The sequence below is a fragment of the Ranitomeya variabilis genome, chromosome 1 (assembly GCF_051348905.1).
Source record: "Ranitomeya variabilis isolate aRanVar5 chromosome 1, aRanVar5.hap1, whole genome shotgun sequence".
NCBI classification, from domain to species: domain Eukaryota; kingdom Metazoa; phylum Chordata; class Amphibia; order Anura; family Dendrobatidae; genus Ranitomeya; species Ranitomeya variabilis.
In genome coordinates, this window is record NC_135232.1 from 402,877,134 (window position 1) to 402,902,438 (window position 25,305).

General features: G+C 42.8%; 1 protein-coding gene across 3 annotated transcripts in view; it reads left to right on the forward strand.

The window, feature by feature from the left end:
* Positions 1-25,305, forward strand: part of RIC1 (RIC1 partner of RAB6A GEF complex) — a 214,826-nt gene that overhangs the window by 57,356 nt on the left and 132,165 nt on the right. For all 3 annotated transcript variants that reach the window (XM_077249171.1, XM_077249169.1, XM_077249172.1), the window contains one exon: positions 1,875-1,954. In XM_077249171.1, the coding sequence (XP_077105286.1) occupies positions 1,875-1,954 (80 nt within the window). The remainder of the gene's footprint in view (positions 1-1,874; positions 1,955-25,305) is intronic.

Genomic DNA, 25,305 nt, shown 5'->3' on the forward strand with positions numbered 1-25,305 from the left:
TGGGGTTGTTGTGTTTCTTTTTTAAAACACACTATAACCAGGAACGAGCATTATCTGAAGGGGAATAACCACTTTAGTTTCATGTGTATGGGGACCTTGAGGCTTAAAGTCAGCCAATCCCGCTTCTATCAGTGGGATTAGCCAACAGTCTAATGTCTAAGGGGCCTCCCAAGTATTCTCCGACAGATGATGGAGAGTAAGAGCCGAGATGTCGGATTTTTGACGGCTGATTTTTTTTTTTTTTGTTCAGCTGGGATATAAGCCCCTGCCAGGGGAGGCTGTGGAGAGTGTCAAGCTGGTGTAAGGAGACTGGTAGGCCATATATTGCTCTGAAAAATAAAATTTGCAAATATTCTATTAAGGGAGGAAGAGGACTAGTATTCTAGTGCCACCTTTTGGATGTGGCGATTCTAAAAGTCAATATTGACCCTTTAATGAGCCTTGCCACATGAGGAAGGATAAGAAGCAGAACCAGACTCTACATTTGCAGACAGTCTGGTTTGACTTTTATCCTAAGTCATGTGGCACGTAAAAGGGGCAGCATTGACTTTGAGGCTATGTGCCCACGTTCAGGATTTCTTGCAGAAAATTCCTGAGAAAAACCTGAAATTTTCTGCACGAAATCTGCGTGCGTTTTTGCCGCGTTTTTGGTGCGTTTTTTTCCGGACATTTCCCAATGCATTTTAGTGGGAAATCCGCAAAAAAAATGCAAAATTAATGAACATGCTGCGTTTTTTTACCGCGATAAAAAACCCGCATCATGTGCACAAAAATTGCGGAATTCATTCTAAATGATGGGATGCATATTGTATGCTTTTTTTTTGCGGTTTTATAGCGTTTTTATCGCGAAAAACCACGAAAAATCAGCAATGTGTGCACACAGCCTACGGATTGCACATGTGAAGAGGAAGACTTTGTATTGTGTTAGGGTACATATGTTAAACTCTGGCCCGTGGGCCAAATCTGGCCTGCAGGGCGATTATATTTGGCCTGTGACACCAGAACCGCCACCTCTATGTGGGGACCATTGTTTTGTATGGAGGACTATGTGGGCCACATTATTCTGTATGGAGGACTATGTGTCACACTTTATTCTGTATGAAGGACTATGTGGGGCACATTATTCTGTATGGAGGACTATGTGTCACACTTTATTCTGTATGAAGGACTATGTGGGGCACATTATTCTGTATGAGGGACTATGTGGAGCCCATTATTCTGTATGGAGGACTATGTGGGGCCCATTATTCTGTATGGAGGACTATGTGGGGCCCATTATTCTGTATGGAGGACTATGTGGGGCCCATTATTCGGTATGGAGGACTATGTGGGGCCCATTATTCTGTATGGAGGACTATGTGTCACACTTTATTCTGTATGAAGGACTATGTGGGGCACATTATTCTGTATGGAGGACTATGTGTCACACTTTATTCTGTATGAAGGACTATGTGGGGCACATTATTCTGTATGGAGGACTATGTGTCACACTTTATTCTGTATGAAGGACTATGTGGGGCACATTATTCTGTATGAGGGACTATGTGGAGCCCATTATTCTGTATGGAGGACTATGTGGGGCCCATTATTCTGTATGGAGGACTATGTGGGGCCCATTATTCTGTATGGAGGACTATGTGGGGCCCATTATTCGGTATGGAGGACTGTGTAAGGCCTATTATACAGTCCCAGATTCCAGCTTTAATTTTTCGAATACCACTTGAAAAATAAAGCTACCTAGTTGCTATTGCTAGCTCCTGTTTTCTTTTGCACTAGAGTGTATACCGCACTACTTTCTATACTCCTTATCAAATGTAAGTTGTTTTGCAGTTATTTATATGCATGTTTACATTTTTATTTCTATTTTTTTTCAGACTGCAAATGGATACATTTTATTCTTTGACATTGTTCCTGTTGCTGAAGACAAGTATTTATATGAACCTGTGTATCCAAAGTAAGTGTTTTTTTTCATTATGCATCTCTAAACATTCTAATGTGAATATAGTATCAGAGTTGAGCAAAAAGATTTGCAGGACCTTGGTGTAGTGGTCATGTTGGTAGTTGGTGGCTGGAAGACAAGAGTCCTGCCAATCTCCTACCTGCTGGCGACTCTTCTGATTAGTAGGCCAGGTGTGACATCATCGCTGCAACATGATTCGCTGAATATTTTTAAAGGCATTGACACCTTGTTCTCATTCCACAGCTATGATCTGATTTACTGACCCCCTACCATTCCATTGTTATCTCTCTGCTGCTGCCCCAGTCCTTGTTGACATGGCTACAGAGGTTACCACTCATATCCAGCAGATGATTGCTGCTGCCCTTGAACTCTGCAATGATGCCGCGATGGCAGAAGACAGCTGAGCCCAGTGATTGGCTGGAGCCTTCTTTTTCCACAAACATGGCATTACCACTGCAGCAATGTTAACCATCTTCAACATGAGTTGGTTGAAATAAAGGAAAGGAGAATGGTCGACAGGGTAGCACAGTATACAATCTGGGTTCTCGCTGTTTGTGTGTACCCTATTCTCAAAGATTGGTAGTTTGGTGTGATTTATTTCCTTAGAGAGTAGTATTGTACAGAAACACTTATGTAAAGAAAAGGACTAAACTTCTGTCTGTGGTCCACTGGCTGAATGACTCCTCATTTCTGGTATTTGACTTATTTGACTCAGAGCTTCTTCCAGGGACCATCCATTGTATATATTGCTGGTCATCCACAAGTTTCCCATGAAGTGAAATTGCTCAATGGGAATTATCATGTATAGTGATAATCAATGGGTATTTCTTTAATTTTCTGAACCACAAATGTTCAACAACTTGAAGTCGTACTCTCTGTGCTCTGTCTTGTTGCTTTAGGGTCTATAAATTATGAATCTTGAAACGTTATTTTAAAGGATTGGCCAGTTAAAAACAACTGGGTGGGCTGATCAGTATTATTTTTATCCCCAATGGAGTCCTTTTTATCCTTGTTACAAAAAGGATTGGCAGGTCGGATGCCTGACCACCGCTCCATTCATTTTCTAAAGTACTGCCAGAAAAAGCCAAGCACAGCGTTACCTCGGCACTTAGGGAATGAATGGAGCTTTAGCTGACGCTGTATTCTAGTAGGGTATAAAAGCTCCCGTGCTGCTGATCGGTGTTGGTCAGAGCGGTCAGGCACCCTCCGATCAGCAAGTTACCATATACCCTCTAGATATTCACCGATCAGCAACTTACCATATACCCTCTAGATATTGACCGATCAGTAAGTTACCATATACCCTCTAGATATTCACCGATCAGCACGTTACCATATACCCTCTAGATATTCATCGATCAGCAAGTTACCATATACCCTCTAGATATTCACCGATCAGCACATTACCATATACCCTCTAGATATTCACCGATCAGCAAGTTGCCATATACCCTCTAGATATTCACCGATCAGCAACTTACCATATACCCTCTAGATATTGACCGATCAGGAAGTTACCATATACCCTCTAGATATTCACCGATCAGCACGTTACCATATACCCTCTAGATATTCATCGATCAGCACGTTACCATATACCCTCTAGATATTCACCGATCAGCACGTTACCATATACCCTCTAGATATTCACCGATCAGCACATTACCATATACCCTCTAGATATTCACCGATCAGCACATTACCATATACCCTCTAGATATTCACCGATCAGCACATTACCATATACCCTCTAGATATTCACCGATCAGCACATTACCATATACCCTCTAGATATTCACCAATCAGCACATTACCATATACCCTCTAGATATTCACCGATCAGCCCTTTACCATATACCCTCTAGATATTCACCGATCAGCAAGTTACCATATACCCTCTAGATATTCACCGATCAGCACATTACCATATACCCTCTAGATATTCACCGATCAGCACATTACCATATACCCTCTAGATATTCACCGATCAGCCCTTTACCATATACCCTCTAGATATTCACCGATCAGCAAGTTACCATATACCCTCTAGATATTCACCGATCAGCACATTACCATATACCCTCTAGATATTCACCGATCAGCAAGTTACCATATATCCTCTAGATATTCACCGATCAGTAAGTTACCATATACCCTCTAGATATTCACCGATCAGTAAGTTACCATATGCCCTCTAGATATTCACCGATCAGCAAGTTACCATATACCCTCTAGATATTCACCGATCAGCAAGTTACCATATACCCTCTAGATATTCACCGATCAGCACGTTACCATATACCCTCTAGATATTCACCGATCAGCAAGTTACCATATACCCTCTAGATATTCACCGATCAGCACATTACCATATACCCTCTAGATATTCACCGATCAGCCCTTTACCATATACCCTCTAGATATTCACCGATCAGCAAGTTACCATATACCCTCTAGATATTCACCGATCAGCACATTACCATATACCCTCTAGATATTCACCGATCAGCAAGTTACCATATATCCTCTAGATATTCACCGATCAGTAAGTTACCATATGCCCTCTAGATATTCACCGATCAGCAAGTTACCATATACCCTCTAGATATTCACCGATCAGCAAGTTACCATATACCCTCTAGATATTCACCGATCAGCACGTTACCATATACCCTCTAGATATTCACCGATCAGCACATTACCATATACCCTCTAGATATTCACCGATCAGCAAGTTACCATATACCCTCTAGATATTCACCGATCAGCAAGTTACCATATACCCTCTAGATATTCACCGATCAGCACATTACCATATACCCTCTAGATATTCACCGATCAGTAAGTTACCATATACCCTCTAGATATTCACCGATCAGCACGTTACCATATACCCTCTAGATATTCACCGATCAGCAAGTTACCATATACCCTCTAGATATTCACCGATCAGCACGTTACCATATACCCTCTAGATATTCACCGATCAGTAAGTTACCATATGCCCTCTAGATATTCACCGATCAGCACGTTACCATATACCCTCTAGATATTCACCGATCAGCACGTTACCATATACCCTCTAGATATTCACCGATCAGCAAGTTACCATATACCCTCTAGATATTCACCGATCAGCAAGTTACCATATACCCTCTAGATATTCACCGATCAGCACGTTACCATATACCCTCTAGATATTCACCGATCAGTAAGTTACCATATGCCCTCTAGATATTCACCGATCAGCACGTTACCATATACCCTCTAGATATTCACCGATCAGTAAGTTACCATATACCCTCTAGATATTCACCGATCAGCACGTTACCATATACCCTCTAGATATTCACCGATCAGCAAGTTACCATATACCCTCTAGATATTCACCGATCAGTAAGTTACCATATGCCCTCTAGATATTTGATAACAACCCTTTTTAACCCCTTTCTGCCATCAGACGGAGTAGTGCGTCTTATCACAGAACCCCCGCTTTCATGCGGGCTCCGGCGGTGAGCCCGCATCAAAGCTGGGAGATGTCAGCTGTTTTGTACAGCTGACATGTGCCCGCAATAGGCGCAGGCGGAATCGCGATCCACCTGCTCCTATTAACTAGTTAAATCCACAAACACTTTACTGAGCGGGCACCATCTAGTTATAATAAACAAGGGGATCACTAGCTGTATACTATATGTAAATATAACCAAACAGAACAAAGTGTACTGTATGCATACAAATTAGGATCACCACAACAATTGTAAAGTACGGAAATACATAGTCTTTATTGAGAACACCACACAAAAGACATTTAAAAACAATTAAAAACCCCACAACATAGGTAGAGGTAACAGGTCCATATCAGTTTCAGGTAAATACCAACAAAGAACACTACACAGCTGATTTACAATAGGATGTACATCACCATAAATAGATCACAGATACCAATCATTTTCTAATATACACATGCTGTTAATACAAACAATGTATAAATCAATAGCAATAACAGTCTCATTAATAAATATTCCTAATACAAATGCCAAAAGAACGGTATGTAAACCAGAAGAGGAAACCCAATCTGAAGAAGTGTAATGGAGATATAGCAAACACTACATATTCCATAGGGTCTTCACCCTACAGCCCTCTAATCTTACCCAACCTATCAGACAGGTGTCCCCTCAAGTATTGGCATGATAGGCTTAGTGGATCTGGTTAGCCGTGTCAGTGCTCAGAACATTTTCTGACCTTGAGGAAGATGCTTTAAGCGTCGATACGCGTGAGTCTGAGCACTGACACGGCTAACCAGATCTACTAAGCCTATCATGCCAATATTTGTCCATAAAAAAGTAAAAAGAAATGTGGCACTCACCCTTCAGCACTGCTTAATAAGAGTCCTTTATTCGTCTTTATAATAAAACATGTGTCATGCGGAGAGGCGGCTGGGATCGGGAGACGGAGGAGGGAGAAGGACGACGGCCGTTTCGCGCTTATGCGCTTCCACGGGTCCACCTGGACCATGGTGGACCCGTGGAAGCGCATAAGCGCGAAACGGCCGTCGTCCTTCTCCCTCCTCCGTCTCCCGTCTCCCGATCCCAGCCGCCTCTCCGCATGACACATGTTTTATTATAAAGACGAATAAAGGACTCTTATTAAGCAGTGCTGAAGGGTGAGTGCCACATTTCTTTTTACTTTTTTATGGACAAATTTTGGTTACTTCATGTTGAGCACCCCCAGTTAAGCCTGCAAACCGTACTGCCACGTGAACCCTATGATCCTCAGCGCTCAGAAAGAAAGCATATAGCCGTATAACCTGGTGCCGTCCGCACACCTTGCAATCCCTATCATGCCAATACTTGAGGGGACACCTAGTGATCGGAGGTCATCGGTGCGTCGGCATGACAACCAAAGATCTCCTTGAGACCTCTATGGTTATTGATGCCAGATTGCGATGAGTGCCACCCTGTGGTCGGCGCTCATGGCAATGCTGTAAAAATAAATAAATAAATAAATAAATAAAAAAAAATATATATATATATATATATATATATATATATAAAATATACGTTCAAATCACCCCCCTTTTGCCACATTCAAAATAAAACAATAAAAAAATGAAACCTACACATATTTGGCATCGCCCCATTCAGAATCGCCCGATCAATAAAAAAGGATTAACCTGATCGCTAAATGGCGTAGCGAGAAAAAAAGTCAGAACGCCAGAATTGCGGCTTTTTTGGTCGGCGCGACATTGCATTAAAATGCAATAACAGGCGATCAAAAGATCGTATCTGCATACGAAAATAGAATATAACTAAAAACGTTAGCTCGGCACGCAAAAAATAAGCCCTCATCCATCCCAAGATCCCGAAAAGTGGAGACGCTACTGGCATCGGAAAATGGTGCAATTTTTTTTTTTTTTTTTTAGCAATGTTTGGAATTTAAAAAAATAACCTAGACATGTTTGGTGTCTATGAACTCGTAATGACCTGGAGAAGCATAATAGCAGGTCAGCTTTAGCATTTAGTGAACCTAGCAAAAAAAAAAGCCAAATAAAAAACAAGTGTGGGATTGCACTTTTTTTGCAATTTCACCGCACTTGGAATTTTTTTTCCCGTTTTCTAGTACACGACATGCTAAAACCAATGGTGTCATTCAAAAGTACAACTCGTTCCGCAAAAAATAAGCCCTCACATGGCCATATTGACGGAAAAATAAACAAGTTATGGCTCTGGGAAGGAGGGGAGCGAAAAATGAAAACGCAAAACCGAAAAAAGCTCTGGGGGTTAAGGGGTTAAACAAACACATACGGTATATTTATTTGTAATGTTAAGTAAAAAAAAAATCCTCATGCATTGCCTGTTCATGTAAGGTTTTATCTCTTAGTCCGATTACTGACGCTGGTATGCCTTAATCCACTAGTGTCCTCCTTGTGCAGTGTGTATAGGAGTTCACCCCCTCACCCACAGACTTGGCTTTAACATTTCCCACCTTCTTGGAGGTTGACTATTGCAAATAAAGGAGGAGGATATAGTTTGCATAGAGCAGGAAAAAGAGGAGCAAGGCAAAGAACAAGTCTGAGACCTTCAATGTGGGGTCCAGATCATCATGATAACAGTTGGTCTAGTTGGGAGTGTAATTAGTAGCTTTGGAAGTTTGGACAAGCATGCAGATTTACCTCCTGGTCTGGTAACAGCAGTCTGCCACAAGCTCAAATACCAGACTGTAGGTATCTGTGCGGAAATGCACAGATGGGGAGTTACCCAATTCTAAAAGAAGGTAGTCTCGCTCTAGCCCCTATTGTTACAGTGCGGGGTGATGCAGTGGCCTCAGCCAGTATAGGGAGTGATGGCGTCCCAACAGGTAGCCATGATGTCCCGTTCTCCTGATGCATGTGGTTGTCTGCAGAGGATGCACATCGGATGACATCTGAGACCAGTCAGGTAGCTTTATGGCTATGTGCACATGATGCGGATTTGCTGCGGATCCGCAGCGGATTTTTCCACGCAGAAACGCTGCAGATCTGCACTGTGATGTACAGTATAATGTTATTCAATGGCAAAAAAAAGCTGTGCGGAAAAATCAGTGCGGAATTGCTGCGGATTTCAAAGAAGTGCATGTCACTTATTTTGTGCGGATCTGCAGCGTTTCTGCACCCCTCCATGTTAAAAATCCACAGTGGCAAAAACCGCACAAAATCCGCACAAAATCCGCATAAAAACCGCGGTAAATCCGCGGCTGCGGATTCTGCCAGGAGATGCGGATTTTGTGCGGAAAATTCTGCACCTCTTTTCCTCCATGTGCACATCGCCTTACACTTCCTTTTCTAGTGGACACCATCAGAGCATCTTGTGCTCATACAAATTCCCTGCCTTTTGGAAGGAATATTTGTAAATCCTTTAATTAACCAGTATATAAAAATGTAGAGATCAATGAGACCTCCATTGATTGAGAAAACATGGTAGTGGGCCATGTTATTAAATATTATGTACAAGTATTAAAAATGTACTATGCATTTGAAGCCTGGTCCCATCTCTGTAGATACATCAGGTATCTGATGTACCTGGAGAAGGAGTTGTATCAATATCAAAGCTTTTCGTATTAAAAAAAAAAAAGTTAACTATCAGAACAACAAAATAATTTAAATCCACACCCTCTCCCCACTCCCTCTTTTCCCATTTGAGTATTAAAAAAATGAAAAAGTATATTTCATATTGCCTGTCCATAAAAGTCTGATCTATTAAATATAAAATAGTTTAACTGTTTTGGAAAATGTCATTAAAACATGGCACCACATGACGCCACAGCACCCAAAAAATGCAATAAAAAGCTATTGTAATTTAGTGTGTAGCTAAAAATGATTCAAATAAAATTAACCGCTTGGTGCCCAAAAATTGATCCCCTGTATGACTTCATTGACAGCAAAGTGAGAGTTATGGGTATAGGAAAATGGCAGCACAATCCTTCTTTTTTTTTTTTTAATATACGGTATATTTATTCAGAAAATGTTTAAGCCACCGAAATAGTAAACACTATGCATGTTTGGTATTGCCGTAATCGTACTGACCTGTAGAATAGTGTGGTCAGATCATACTTGCTGCACAACCAATGTGGAATGAATAAGTTAATGACAGAAATGTTTTTTTCCCCCACCATTTCTCGTCACTTGGACTTTTTATTCATAATTGTCAGTAACTTAGATGCTAAACTGAATGGTATCAAGCAAACCTACAACTCGTTCTGCAATAAAACAAGTCCTCATATGTCTGACGACAGAAAAACGAAGATGTTATGGTTCTTTAAGTAAGGGGAGAGAAAACAGTGCAAAAATAAAAAGGCTGTGTTCTTAAGGGGGTTAAAAAATCTATTGTACATACGTATATTCTTTAGCACACTGCTACAATGTGGTGTTATTAATGAGTGGCAGTGCTCATTGATACCTGAATAATTGTGGATGTGTCTGATAATGGATATTCTCCTGTGCTATCACAACAATCTATGCACAGGCTGCCATAACCAATGTTTGCAGGATGTCTCACTTGCCTGCAAAGGTTCAGCATAGTTATGGGCTTTAGAAAAGACCGTTTGTTATATTCCAAACCACAGCTTCTCTTTAATTCTCCCATGTCATTTGTACAGATGTAGTGTGTAGGATTGTCAAGGTGTGTGCTTCTTGTGCAAAATCAGATGTGTTGTAGAAGTATTGCAATAAAAAGTCATATGCTTCACTTAGAACTCTGCTGTGAGTGCACGTCCCTCTACTCTCATCAGGACAACTTTATTCCTCCCGGCAGCCGCCGGCTTTCAGTCATACTGGCATGCTGGTGAGGCTTCAGTCAAGACTCCGTACACAGTGAGCTGTGGCTGTAAGTATTCCCAGTCACATGGACTGACAGCCAGCAGTATGTACAGCCGCTGCTCACTGGGTACTAAGTGTGACTGAAGCCACGCCTTTATAACTGAAAGCCGCATGCTGCTGGGAGGAATAACGTTCACTCCCTCTCGGCAGCTGAGCTTTCAGTGCGGCGGCCGCACAGCTTTATTAACATGCAGATAAACTCAAACCTGAAAGTCACTATTATTTGAGGACATGACCGGTTCTCTTTAAAGTTGTCCACTACTGGACAACTCCTTTTAACCAATTTAGGACCCCAATTTAAGAAAAAAAAAACACCTCTCCTCCCACAGCGGCTTCATTCCAGTGGTCTGTATTGCTGTTCCCAAGAGTGACCTGACCTTGCCACATGCAGGTTGCAGCCGATGAGTGGCTGCAGCTTATTTTGTGAGATCAGACATCAACTCTGAACAAATATTGTTGAGCTACCGCTAAATGGCTGCAGCTCAACCATGTCAGGTCATTCTCCAGGAACAATAACTCCGACATCGCTGGAATGTTGCCACAATGGGAAGCAAACTAGCAATTGTTTTTCTGTTAATTGGACTTTCAACCAATAGTACATTTTATTTTAATCATCTAATTTGTGTTTTAATACTGTTCTCATGAGTACATCTTGTGAACAGTATTGGAAATATGATGTGTGAAAGAGGCCTAACGTATAGCCAGGCACTGCAGCTCAGCACCATTTACCTAAAGTGTTAGGCCATGTGCACACGTAAGAAAAGAGGTGCAGAATTTTCTGCACAAAATCCGCATCTCCTGGCAGAATCCGCAGCTGCGGATTTGCCGCGGTTTTTATGCGGATTTAGTGCGGTTTTTGTGCGGAATTGATGCGGATTTTGTGCGGATTTTCTGCAGTTTTTCCCACTGCGGATTTCTATTATGGAAGAGTGCAGAAACGTTGCAGATCCGCACAAAAGAAGTGACATGCACTTCTTTCAAATCCGCAGCAATTCCGCACTGATTTTTCCGCACCATGCGCACAGCTTTTTTTTTTTACATTGATTTACATTGTACTGTAAATCACAGTGCGGATCTGCAGCATTTCTACACGGAAAAAAACGCACTAAATCCGCATCGTGTGCACACAGCTTTTTGTGCGGATCTGCAGCGTTTCTGCACCCTTCCATAATAGAAATCCGCAGTGGGAAAAATTGCCGAAAATCCGCACAAAAACCGTGGCTAATCCGCAGCTGCGGATTCTGCCAGGAGATGCGGATTTTGTGCAGAAAATTCTGCACCTCTTTTCTTACGTGTGCACACAGCCTTATTCTGATTGATAGGTCGGGGCAACTGTTGGGATCCCTAATGATCCAGAGACCAGACCCTCTTTAAATAAATTAGCAACCAGTACAGCGCTAGTCTTTTTCCAGTAGTCCAATAGTGAGTGATCATTACTGTGGTGTCCATGTCTAGCATAGCCCCATCCTCAAGATGAGTGAGGGTCTCAGCAGTTGGACCCCCACCGATTTAGCAATTTATCACCTGTCTTCATGATTAGGTGATAACTAAAATGGGGATAACTCTTTAATCCCTTTACCCCCGAGGGTGGTTTGCACATTAATGACCAGGCCAATTTTTACAATTCTGACCACTGTCCTTTAATGAGGTTATAACTCTGGAACATATCAATGGATCCTGGTGATTCTGACATTGTTTTCTCGTGACATATTGTGCTTCATGACAGTGGTAAAATTTCTTTGATGTGAAAAAAACGGAAATTTGGCAAGAATTTTGAAAATTTCGCAATTTTCCAACTTTGAATTTTCATACCCTTAAATCACAGAGATATGTCACACAAAATACTTAATAAGTAACATTTCCCACATGTCTACTTTACATCAGCACAATTTTGGAACCAAAATTTTTTTTTGTTAGGGAGTTATAAGGGTTAAAAGTTGACCAGCAATTTCTCATTTTTACACCATTTTTTTTTAGGGACCACATCTCATTTGAAGTCACTTTGAGGGGTCTATATGATAGAAAATACCCAAGTGTGACACCATTCTAAAAACTGCACCCCTCAAGGTGCTCAAAACCACATTCAAGAAGTTTATTAACCCTTCAGGTGTTTCACAGGAATTTTTGGAATGTTTAAAAAAAAAATGAACATTTAACTTTTTTTCACAAAAAATTTACTTCAGACCCAATTTGTTTTATTTTACCAAGGGTAACAGGAGAAATTGAACCTGAAAAGTTGTTGTACAATTTGTCCTGAGTACGCCGATACCCCATATGTGGGGGTAAACCACTGTTTGAACAGCCTCTGATGTGCCTAAACAGTGGAAACCAGCCACAAGTGACACCATTTTGGAATGTAGACCCCCTAAGGAACTTATCTAGATGTGTGGTGAGCATTTTGAATCCCCAAGTGCTTCACAGAAGTTTATAATGTAGAGCTGTAAAAATAAAAAATCATATTTTTTTCACAATTATATTTTCGCACCCAATTTTTTATTTTCCCAAGGGTAACAGGAGAAATTGGACCCCAAAAGTTGTTGTGCAATTTGTGCTGAGTATGCTGATACCCTGTATGTGGGGGGGGGAACCACCGTTTGGGCGCATAGCAGAGCTCGGATGGGAAGGAGCGCCGTTTTGGAATGCAGACTTTGATGGAATGGTCTGCGGGTGTCATGTTGCGTTTGCAGAGTCCCTGATGTGCCTAAACAGTAGAAACCCCCCACAAGTGACCCCATATTGGAAACTAGAAACCCCAAGGAACTTATCGAGATGTGTTGTGAGAACTTTGAACCCACAAGTGTTTCACAACAGTTTATAACGCAGAGCTGTGAAAGTAAAAAATCATTTTTTTCCCACAAAAATGATTTTTTAGCCCCCCAATTTTTTTTTCTGAAGGTTAACAAGAGAAATTGGAACGCAAAAGTTGTTGTCCAGTTTTCCCTGATTGCGCTGACACCCTATATGTGGGGTAAACCACTGTTTGGGTGCACAGCAGAGTTCAGAAGGGAAGGAGCACTGTTTTTACTTTTTCAACGCAGAATTGGCTGGATTTGAGATCGGACACCATGTCACGTTTGGAGAGCCCCTGATGTGCCTAAACAGTGGAAACTCCCCAATTCTAACTCCAACCCTAACCCAACACACCCCTAACCCTATTCCTAACCATAACCACACCCCTAACCCCAAAACACCCCTAACCCTAATCCCAACCACACCCCTATCTCCAACACACCCCTATCCCCAACACACCCCTATCCCTAATCACAACCCTAACCCCAACACACCCTTAACCCTGACACACCCCTTATCCTAATCCCAGCTGTAAACGTAATCCAAACCCTAAGCCCAACTCTAGCCCCAACCCTAACCCTAATGGGAAAATGGAAATAAATTGTTTTATTTTATTATTTTTCCCTAACTAAGGGCGTGATGAAGGGGAGTTTGATTTACTATTTATAGCGGGTTTTTATGTTTGGCAGCGGTCACGCTAAAAGACGCTTTTTATTGCAAAAAATAGTTTTTGCATCTCTACATTTTGAGAGCTATAATTTTTCCATATTTTGGCCCACAGAGTCATGTGAGGTCTTGTTTTTTGCGGGACGAGTTGACGTTTTTATTTGTACCATATTCAGGCACATGACCTTTTTTGATCGCTTTTTGTTACAATTTTTGGAAGGCAGAATGAGCAAAAAACAAGCAAATCATGAATTTCTTTTGGGTGGGGCGTTTATACCGTTCCGTGTGTGGTAATATTGGTAAGGCAGTTTTATTTTTCGGGTCAGTACGATTACAGCGATACCTCATTTATATCATTTTTTTATGTTTTGGCGCTTTTATACGATAAAAACTGTTTTATATAAAAAATTGATTTGCATCGCTTTATTCTGAGAGCTATAACTTTTTAATTTTTTTGTTGACACTGTATGGTGGCTCATTTTCTGCGGGACAAGATGACGTTTTCAGCGGTACAATTTTTATTTACATCTGTCTTTTTGATTGCGTGTTATTCCACTTTTTGTTCGGCGGTATGATGATAAAGCATTGTTTTGGGGTTTTTTTACGTTGTTCACTGAAGGGGTTAGCTAGTGGGACAGTTTTATAGGTCGGGTCGTTACGGTCGCGGGGATACCAAATATGTGTACTTTTATTGTTTTTGTTTTTTTTATTTACATAACAAAATGTATTTATTGGAACAATATATTTTTTTTCTTTAATTAGGAATTTAAAAAAATATATTTTTACTCTGTATATTTTTTTTTTACTTTGTCGCAGGGTGGGGCATCACTATATAGGGTCAGATCGCTGATCTGACACTTTGCACAGCACTGTGTCAGATCAGCGATCTGACAGGCACTGCAGGAGGCTTGCCTGCGCCTGCCCTCTGCAGGCCCTGAGAAGCCACCTCCCTGCAGGACCCGGAAGGACCTCGCGGCCATCTTGGATCTGGGGGCCTGCAGGGAGGAGACCCTCGGAACAACGTGATCCCTGCGTGATGCTTCCCTATGCCACAGTAACGCTGCGATCTTGTTTGCTGACCGTGACCTCTCCTGGCACATGCCGATTGTCAGCTGTGATAATCAGCTGACACCCAGCTGCTGATCGCATATGACGTACTATCCCGTCGATGGTCATACGGGCCCAGGTCACCTCGACGAGATAGTACGTCTGATGTCAGAAAGGGGTTAATGCACCTCTGCCTATTTCTACAACAGATTGTGGAATTTTTGGGTGTCAGACCCCCATTAATCACACATTGTCCTGTATTTTGTGCAAATTGGCAGATACATAAATGCCCATGCTATATATTGCAAGAAGGGGGAGCAAAGTGAGCAGGTGAATGCTATATAGAAATCGGCAAGCTGGAGGGAGCTGATTGGGATGCTAAGAGTCAACTCCTCTACTGGAATGTAACTCGTGCACTTTTGGCCAGTGTTGTACATTATGTAAGACAAAAGCTGTTATTGCAGGAGAATGAAAGCAGATAGGAAAAGCAAGTCAATTGCAAGCTTGCTTATTTTCATGCTGTCTAACAAATTAAATCAATTTAAGAACTTGATAATACCCCTTTAAAGATAAAGTGTAAAGACGATGTTAGGGCGCTCAGTAGTTGATGAAACTCGTTATTTTATTGTATTCGGCATACAATGAGGATAAAGGCAGTGAAGACATACAACACACCATTTATAGCATTTCCACGGCCTCAGATGTTTTCTCAAGGCTGATACCTGAGGGAGAACGTCATCACACTCAAATCCCCTTCAATGCCTCATGTGTCACTCAATGCAATCATTAAGAAAGACATACAGAACATTAGTATATAAAGAGAAGAAAAGCGAATATCGTGATATAACCCGAAATAAAATATTATAGCTATTCGGCTACGTTTCCACAATCAGTATTTGGTGAGTTTTTGATGTTGCAGAATTTCCGCATTTCTGCACCTACTATGTAAATTAAATTACCGTATATACTCGAGTATAAGCCGACCCGAGTATAAGCCGACCCCCCTAATTTTGCCACAAAAAACTGGGAAAACTTATTGACTCGAGTATAAGCCTAGGGGGGAAAATGCAGCAGCTACCGGTAAATGTCAAAAGTAATAATAGATACCAATAAAAGTAAAATTAATTGAGACATCAGTAGGTTAAGTGTCTTTGAATATCCATATTGAATCAGGAGCCCCATATAATGCTCCATACTGTTCATTATGGCCCCATAAGATGCTCCATATTAAAATATGCCCCATATAATCCTGCATAAAGGTTAATAAAGGCCCCATAAGATGCTCCATAGACACATTTGCCCAATATAATGGTGCACAAATGCTGATTATGGCCCCATAAGATGCTCTATAAAGATATTTGCCCCTTTTAGTGCTGCACAAACGTTATGGCCCTATAAGATGCTCCATACAGACACTTGCCCCATATGCCGTAGTGCCCTACAAACGTTAATTATGGCCACATACAGACACTTGCCCCATATAGTGCTGCACAAACATTATGCCCCTATATAGTGCTGCAGAAACGTTATGGCCCCATATAGTGCTGCAGAAACGTTATGGCCCCATATAGTGCTGCAGAAACGTTATGGCCCCATATAGTGCTGCAGAAACGTTATGGCCCCATATAGTGCTGCAGAAACGTTATGGCCCCATATAGTGCTGCAGAAACTTTATGGCCCCATATAGTGCTGCAGGAACGTTATGGCCCCATATAGTGCTGCAGGAATGTTATGGCCCCATATAGTGCTGCAGGAACGTTATGGCCCCATATAGTGCTGCAGGAACGTTATGGCCCCATATAGTGCTGCAGGAACGTTATGGCCCCATATAGTGCTGCAGGAACGTTATGGCCCCATATAGTGCTGCAGGAATGTTATGGCCCCATATAGTGCTGCAGGAATGTTATGGCCCCATATAGTGCTGCAGGAATGTTATGGCCCCATATAGTGCTGCAGGAATGTTATGGCCCCATATAGTGCTGCAGGAATGTTATGGCCCCATATAGTGCTGCAGGAATGTTATGGCCCCATATAGTGCTGCAGGAATGTTATGGCCCCATATAGTGCTGCAGGAATGTTATGGCCCCATATAGTGCTGCAGGAACGTTATGGCCCCATATAGTGCCGCAGGAACGTTATGGCCCCATATAGTGCTGCAGGAACGTTATGGCCCCCATATAGTGCTGCAGGAACGTTATGGCCCCATATAGTGCCGCAGGAACGTTATGGCCCCCATATAGTGCCGCAGGAACGTTATGGCCCCCATATAGTGCTGCAGGAGTGTTATGGCCCCATATAGTGCTGCAGGAACGTTATGGCCCCATATAGTGCCGCAGGAACGTTATGGCCCCATATAGTGCTGCAGGAACGTTATGGCCCCCATATAGTGCTGCAGGAACGTTATGGCCCCATATAGTGCTGCAGGAACGTTATGGCCCCATATAGTGCCGCAGGAACGTTATGGCCCCCATATAGTGCCGCAGGAACGTTATGGCCCCCATATAGTGCTGCAGGAATGTTATGGCCCCATATAGTGCTGCAGGAACGTTATGGCCCCCATATAGTGCTGCAGGAACGTTATGGCCCCCATATAGTGCTGCAGGAACGTTATGGCCCCATATAGTGCCGCAGGAACGTTATGGCCCCCATATAGTGCTGCAGGAACGTTATGACCCCATATAGTGCTGCAGGAACGTTATGGCCCCATAGATGCTCCATACAGACACTTGCCCCATTTGCTGCGATAAAAAAAATAAATCACATACTCACCTCTCCGTCGCTCAGGCCCCTGCACTTTCAATAGTCACCTGCTCCTCGTTCTGGGCGCCGATCTGTCTCCAGCACTGACGTTCAGCAGAGGGCGCGCACTGACCACGTCACCGTGCCCTCTGACCTCAGCGTCACTGCTGGAGACAGATCGGCGCCCGGAACGAGGAGCAGGTGACTATCGCGCAGCGCTGCGCTCCCCTCCCCGTATACTCACCTGGTCCTGCCGCTGTGTAGATCCTGCTTCCCCCGACGCCGCAGCGCTTCATCCTGTACTCAGCGGTCACATGGTACCGCTGATTACAGTAATGAATAGGCGGCTCCACCCCTATGGGAGGTGGAGCCGAATATTCATTTACTGTAATGAGCGGGACCATGTGACCACTGAGTACAGGAAGAAGCTGAAGCTGCTGCTGCCGGCGCTGGGGAAGCAGGGACCGCGCCTGGACTAGGTGAGTATTTTTAGACAGCTCCCCCTCCCCTGACGACCCCCGGTATGACTCGAGTATAAGCCGAGAGGGGCAATTTCAGCCCAAAAAAGTGGGCTGAAAATCTCGGCTTATACTCGAGTATATACGGTACTTGCATTATTTCATTGTGTTCTTGTATGCATTTTTTAACATGCGTTTTTATCATGTTTTTCACACATTTTTTCTGTGTTTGGTGTGTAATGCTTTTAAATAAAGCTGCTTTGTTTTTGAAGCTTCCTGTTATTTGACATTCGTAAGTGCAGGTTTAGATGTGTTTCCGCCTCAGAAACGCACGAAAAATGCATGTGTGTTTTTTACCTGTGTATTTTCCACATCTAATGCAAGTCTAAGGGGAAATTCCGCAAAGAAAATTTGGCGGAAATATGCACTGCAGGTTAAAAAAGAGCACAGTGGACGTGAGATTTCTATAAATCACATCCAGTTTGCTGGTACTGTAAAACACTAAAGCTCGTCATAGGCAAACAGCCTAATAAGCAAGAGGAAAACTCATTCCCATCTTTGAGACCACAGGTTCATATTGCTCCCATTTCTGTAATAATCTCAGCCCCACTACGAAACCATACCATAAACCTATCTAGGCCATTTAGATCCTGCTGACAGGTTCGCTTTAATGATCTGCTCCCATTGGCAATAAGACCGGTATCCACATCTATGCTTATTTGTTACCCTTTGGTGATGGATCTTTTATCCAACTGGCTGTATGATTTCTATAGTGACCTTCCATAAGTACACCATTCAAGTTTTTACATCAGCTAAGATCAATGGGTGGGAGTTGTGTTCATTCAGCTAGATCTTCATCACCTTCAATCAGATGCAAGTTCTTGTGAATTGCTAATCATATAATATCTGCTTGCAGGCTACATTTAAAGTGAACCTGTCAGCAGGATTTTGCTAAGTAAACTACAGGCATTGTCAAGTTGGCACTGTTACACTGATTAAAATGATACCTGTGGGTGAAGAAATTCCGTCTTGTGGTTCTTGTGTAATCAGTGTTTGAAGTTTTCAGGTAATGATATGCCTGTGCTGCGGGGTGGGACTGTGGGCAGAGTCTTATCTTCCTGCTCGGAAAGACCTGCCCCCAGGCCTGCCCGAAGCACAACGTCTGTCTCTATGATGGGGAGCATGTTTGTGAATGATTACTTGAAAGTACCCATGTCCAGTAATAGATGTTAAATGTTTATTTTTCCAACTCCAATAGGCATAAAACAGATCCTTTTGAAATGGGAGAAAAACGGATGGCTATGTAACGGATCCGTTTTCCATAGACTTAAATGTTAATAATCGGAACCTGTTGAAATCACTTTGTTTTTGTTTTTTTTCATAAAAACAAAAATGTTGTCTGGACCCTTTTTTTTGTGAATGAATTGCTGCTGGATCTGTTCTAAAGGAAGATTACTGTACATGTGAACTAAGCCTTACTATATTGTCAAGATGCTCCGACCGCTTTGTAGTACATTTTGGGAACATAGGCATTCCATTGTAATAGGTCATGGTTGTGCTAGATTGGTTGAATATGTACATCAGGTAGCAATCACGATCTTCATTGCCTCCTTCTTACAGGTTTATTATGGGTTTTAGGACCAAGAAATTGTCTTGATAGGCATATGGTATTGTTACGTAATGATTGTGAAAATGAACTGGGAACCTGTGGTCTCAATGATGGGAAGGATTTTTCCACTTTTTTATTTTGCTTATAATATGTTATGTTGGGTTATTCTGGTGTTATTCTGGTGTTATTCGCCTTTTTCCTCTTTGTATACTGATTCAAGTGCTTCTCACTAAATTAGAATATCAACAAAAAGTTAATTTATTTCAGTTCTTCAATACAAAAAGTGAAACTCATATTTTATAGATTCATTACAAACAGAGTGATCCATTTTTTGTGTTTATTTCTGTTAATGTTGATGATTATGGCTTAGAGCCAATAAAAACCCAAAAGTCAGTATCTCAGTAAATTAGAATACTTAACAAAAAACACCTGCAAAGGATTCATAAGCATTTAAAAGGGTCCCTTAGTCTGTTTTAGTTGGCTCCACAATCATGGGGAAGACTGCTGACTTTACAAATATCCAGAAGGCAGACATTGACACACTCCACAAGGAGGGTAAGCCACAAAAGGTCATTGCTAAAGAAGTGGGCTGTTCACAGAGTGCTGTATCCAAGCATGTTAATGGAAAGTTGAGTGGAAGGAAAAAGTGTGGTAGAAAAAGGTGCACAAGCATCCGGGATAACCACAGCATTGAAAGGATTGTTAATAAAAGGCCATTCAACAATTTGGGGGAGATTCACAAGGAGTGGACTGCTGCTGGAGTCATTGCTTCAAGAGCCACCACACACACTGAAGTATCCAGGACATGGGCTACAAGTGTCGCATTCCTTGTGTCAAGCCACTCATGACCAATAGACAACACCAGAAGCGTCTTACCTGGGCCAAGGAGAAAAACAACTGGACTGTTGCTCAGTGGTTCAAGGTATTTTTTTCAGATTAAAGTAAATTTTGCATTTCATTTGGAAATCAAGGTCCCGGAGTCTGGCGGAAGAGTGGAGAGGCACACAATCCAAGCTGCTTGAGGTCTAGTGTGAAGTTTCCACAATCAGTGATTGTTTGGGGAGCCATGTCATCTGCTGGTGTAGGTCCACTATGTTTTGTCAGTACAGCCATCTACCAGTAAATTATAGGGCACTTAATGCTTCCCTCTGCCGACAAGCTTTGTGGAGATGGAAATTTCACTCTCCAGCAGGACTTGGCACCTGCCCACACTGCTAAAAGTACCAATACCTGGTTTAGAAACAACAGTATCACTGTGCTTGATTGGCCAGCAAACTCGCCTGACCTTAACCCCATAGAGAATCTATGGATTATTGTCAAGAGGAAGATGACACCAGACCCAACAATGCAGATGAGCTGAAGGATGCTATCAAAGCAACCTGGGCTTCCATAACACCTCAGCACTGCCAACAGGCTGATCGCCTCCATGCCATGCCACATTGATGTAGTAAATGATGCAAAAGGATCCCCGACCAAGTATTGAGTACATTTGCTGAATATACATTTCAGTAGGACAACATTTCTGATTTTAAAATCATTTTTCAAGCTGGTGTTATAAAGTATTCTAATTTACTGAGATAATGACTTCTTAGGTTGTCATTGGCTGTAAGCCATAATCATTAACATTAACAGAAATAAACACGTGAAATACATCACTCTGTTTGTAATAACTCTATATAATATAGGAGCTTCACTTTTTGTTGAGATTCTAATTTAGCGAGAAACATTTGCAAGTTGTTAATTTTTGTCTTTTTTAATGACTGTATTGAGTGACAAATGATGGGGATTTGAGTGTGATAACGTTCTTCCTCAGGTGTGAGCCTTGAGAAAGTGTCTGAGGATGTGACATGGCCCTAGGCTGTAGAAGGAAAAAAGAGTGAGGCACTTCCAGTGGCTCAATAAAACAAGGATTTTATTTAGCAAGCCATAAAGACAAATGGGGTTAAAAAAACTGATGTGTTTCTAGCATCCAGGACGCCCTTAATCATAGCCCTAGGCTATGTGCTGCATGTCTTCCCTGCTTTTATCCAGTTTGTTCACTGGATACAATAAAATAAGGAATTTCATCCATTGTTACGTGCCATAATCTTTGCACATTGGATATAGATGAACTGCTTTACTATGTTAAAGATGATACAGCACACAATGATACTCGTTTGCGTTTGAAGCAGCTTGCTCCCTTGAATATGTGTGTAGCTGCCGACAGCAGAGAGCAGTGCCGAGCACTTTTTTTTTTTTTTTTTTTCTGTTTGTCTAACATTCCTTAAAGAGAATTTTTCATTAGGCTTTTTCACCTCGACCAAATAGCATGTATGTATGCGCTGATTAAATCCACACCTTGATTGCAGAAATCTGTTTTGTGGTTTGAGAAATCCAGCATTGACATTCTATGCAAATGAGTAGCTTCAGGGTGGGACACTTGCAATCTTCCTTCCTTCCCTCCTCCCTCCTTTCTTTCCCTCCTTTTCCTATCACCTGCCTCCTATGTCTTCCTGACATGTCCCTGAAACAAGAGGCTAGCAGCAGGTGAGAAATAGAGACGGAGGGCAGTAGAGATGAAGTGTAGTGTCCCACACTAAAGCACACGTGGCTCATTTGCATACATTTCAATGCTGGATTTCTCAGAAACCACAAAACTGATTTAATCACAGTGAAAGCCCTTGACATACATGCCATTATTTTGATGTATACAGTCCTCTTGACAGGTTCCCTTTAATTGATACAAACTCGTGACAACCTTTACCACACTTGGAGCAGCAATGAATGTGTCGCATGGATTTGTCATTTAAGGAATCTGCTTGTTAGGCTCACATGGAGAGGTGGATTCACAAAGTTGTGGGTCAGGGTGGACTTAGGGCAAAGACACAGCAGGCTAGTAGGCACGTGGAACAGCAAGGAGTTGGACAACGAGCTATGATAGATGGCAGGCAAACAAGCAAGATTGGACACTCCGGTAGCCACAGAATCAGGAGGGCAGAAGGTGAGGAAAACGGCAGGTCTGACGTATCACACAGATGTAGGGAGCAAAGTCCACAGCAGATAGCAACGTAATGTGAATAAACTCTAATAGTTCAAAATGTTTCTGCAAAGGATGGGTTAAAGGGAGTCTTTCAGAAGGGTGCTTCTAAGCAGTTCTATAGGAATGCAGGTCATAAAAAGTTAACTAAAATGATACCTTGATATCTGCCATTCAATGTCTTCTTTCAGAGAAATCCACATTTTACTTAAGGAACCTGTCACCCCCAAAATGGAAGGTGAGCAAAGCCCACCGGCATCAGGGGCTTATCTACAGCAGTCTGTAATGCTGTAGATAAGCCCCCGATGTAACCTGAAAGATGAGAAAAAGAGGTTAGATTATACTCACCCAGGGGCGGTCCCGCTGCGGTCCGGGTCCGATGGGCGTCGCGGTCCCGTCCGGAGCCTCCTATCTTCATAGGATGACGTCCTCTTCTTGTCTTCACGCTGCGGCTCCGGCACAGGCGTACTTTGTCCGCCCTGTTGAGGGCAGAACAAAGTACTGCAGTGCGCAGGTGCCGGGCCTCTCTGACCTTTCCCTGCACACTGCAGTACTTTGCTCTGCCCTCAACAGGGCAGACAAAGTACGCCTGCGCCGGAGCCGCAGCGGGAAGACAAGAAGAGATCGTCATTGTAAGAAGATAGGAGGCCCCGGACCGGACCGTGACACCCATCGGACCCGGACCGCAGCGGGACCGCCCCTGGGTGAGTATATTCTAACCTTTTTCTCATCTTTCAGGATACATAAGCCCCTGATGCCGGTGGGCTTAGCTCACCTTCGATTTTGATTTTGGGGGTGACGGGTTCCCTTTAATATGTAAATGATCTATTAAGATCCATGAGAGGGATAGATGTCTGACCGAGAGTCTGCCTCTGGTGGCGTGTACTTCATTCCTCTGTATGATGTTGCCCAATCAGATGCAGGCAGCAACATGCAGGGGAAAGAACACATCCTCATAATAGCTTAGAAAGGTGTTCTCAGTTTTCGATATGTAATGACACACTGTCTGCTCTCACTAATCTAACTGCCGAGCTGTGTGCGACTACATAGTGCCTGGAGTAGAGTAGACATAATTGTGATGACTAACATTTCTTCAGATTACATCAGGGCAGCCACTGTGGGGCAGTACAACTGAGCCGACAGCATCATGAGAGGAGAGCTGCTAGAAGGGTTTGTAATGAGACAAAGCTCTGCTCTGCTGTACTGTCCCCTGCCCTCATACTGGCTGCCATAGCTGTGAAGGAAGCTAAAGAACGGTTAGTAATTACACTTATGTCTGCTCTATTACAGGTACTATGTAATCACACACAGCAATGCATTGAGAACTGTGTGAGCAGGCAGTCTGAGACATGCAATGATAGACAAAGAAACCTGTTCTGAACTATTTTAGAGGTGTGTTCTTTATCCTGTATGTTTCTGCCTGTTTATGACTGGGCAACATTTTACAGGGGGAAGAACTACACGCATCCAAGTTTTGTGTTCTGCCCAAAGATCTTGACAACTCATATACGTATTAAGAAAAGTATGAGTTTCTCTTAAAAAAACAAACATCGGATCGTACATATCAAGGTATCATTGTATTTAATGTGTTATGAACTGCATGCCCATGTTGACCGTTCTTACAGATTCCCTTTAAAGGGAACCTGTCACCCCCAAAATCGAAGGTGAGCTAAGCCCACCAGCATCAGAGGCTTATCTACAGTAGATAAGCCCCCAGATGTATCCTGAAAGATGAGAAAAAGAGGTTAGATTATACTCATCCAGGGGCGGTCCCACAGTGGTTCGGGTCCGATGGGTGTCACGGTCCGGGGCCTCCCATCTTCTTATGATGACGTCCTCTTCTTGCATTCACGCCGCAGCTCCGGCGCTGGCGTACTTTGTCTGCCCTGTTGAGGGCAGAGCAAAGTAATGCAGTGCGCAGGCGCCGGGAAAGGTCGGGGAAGCCCAGCGCCTGCGCACTGCAGTACTTTGCTCTGCCCTCAACAGGGCAGACAAAGTACGCCTGTGCCGGAGCCGCAGCGTGAATGCAAGAAGAGGACGTCATCGTAAGAAGATGGGAGGCCCCGGACCGGACTGCGACACCCATCAGACCCGGACCGCACCGGGTCGGACCCGGACCGCTGTAGATAAGCCCCTGATGCCGGTGGTCTTGGCTCACCTTCGATTTTGAGGGTGACAGGTTACCTTTAACCAGGACAGAGTCAAGTTATAGAATCCAAAGCAGATTGTAACATACTGAGCATAGTCTTTATAACCGTTAATGACGCTTGCGGCAAACAACGGGTTAACCAGCAAAAGATTTAAGTAATGTGAACAGTCTCTAACCATTCATGATGGTTAAAGCAAATGATGGTCAAACCAGCAACATATGTAAATGATGGCCTTCACAGAAGTCTGAGGAGATAATGACAGAAGAATCATATTGGCAATCTCCAAACAACAACTGAGCGTGGTCCATTCGGTGAATAACGGCGATCCCAAGACTGCGGACTGTAAAACCCGACCCGAATCATGTTCTCTGGGGTCTCAGATACCCCCAGTAGCCGATACCCCAGATATTTTCCGACACTGGGGGGTGCTATTACCTTAGTTCTCAGTGCCATTAAAAAGAGGCGCTGAGGAATAAGTACCCTTAACTGCCACCGTTAAAAGCTATATCAGCGGTCA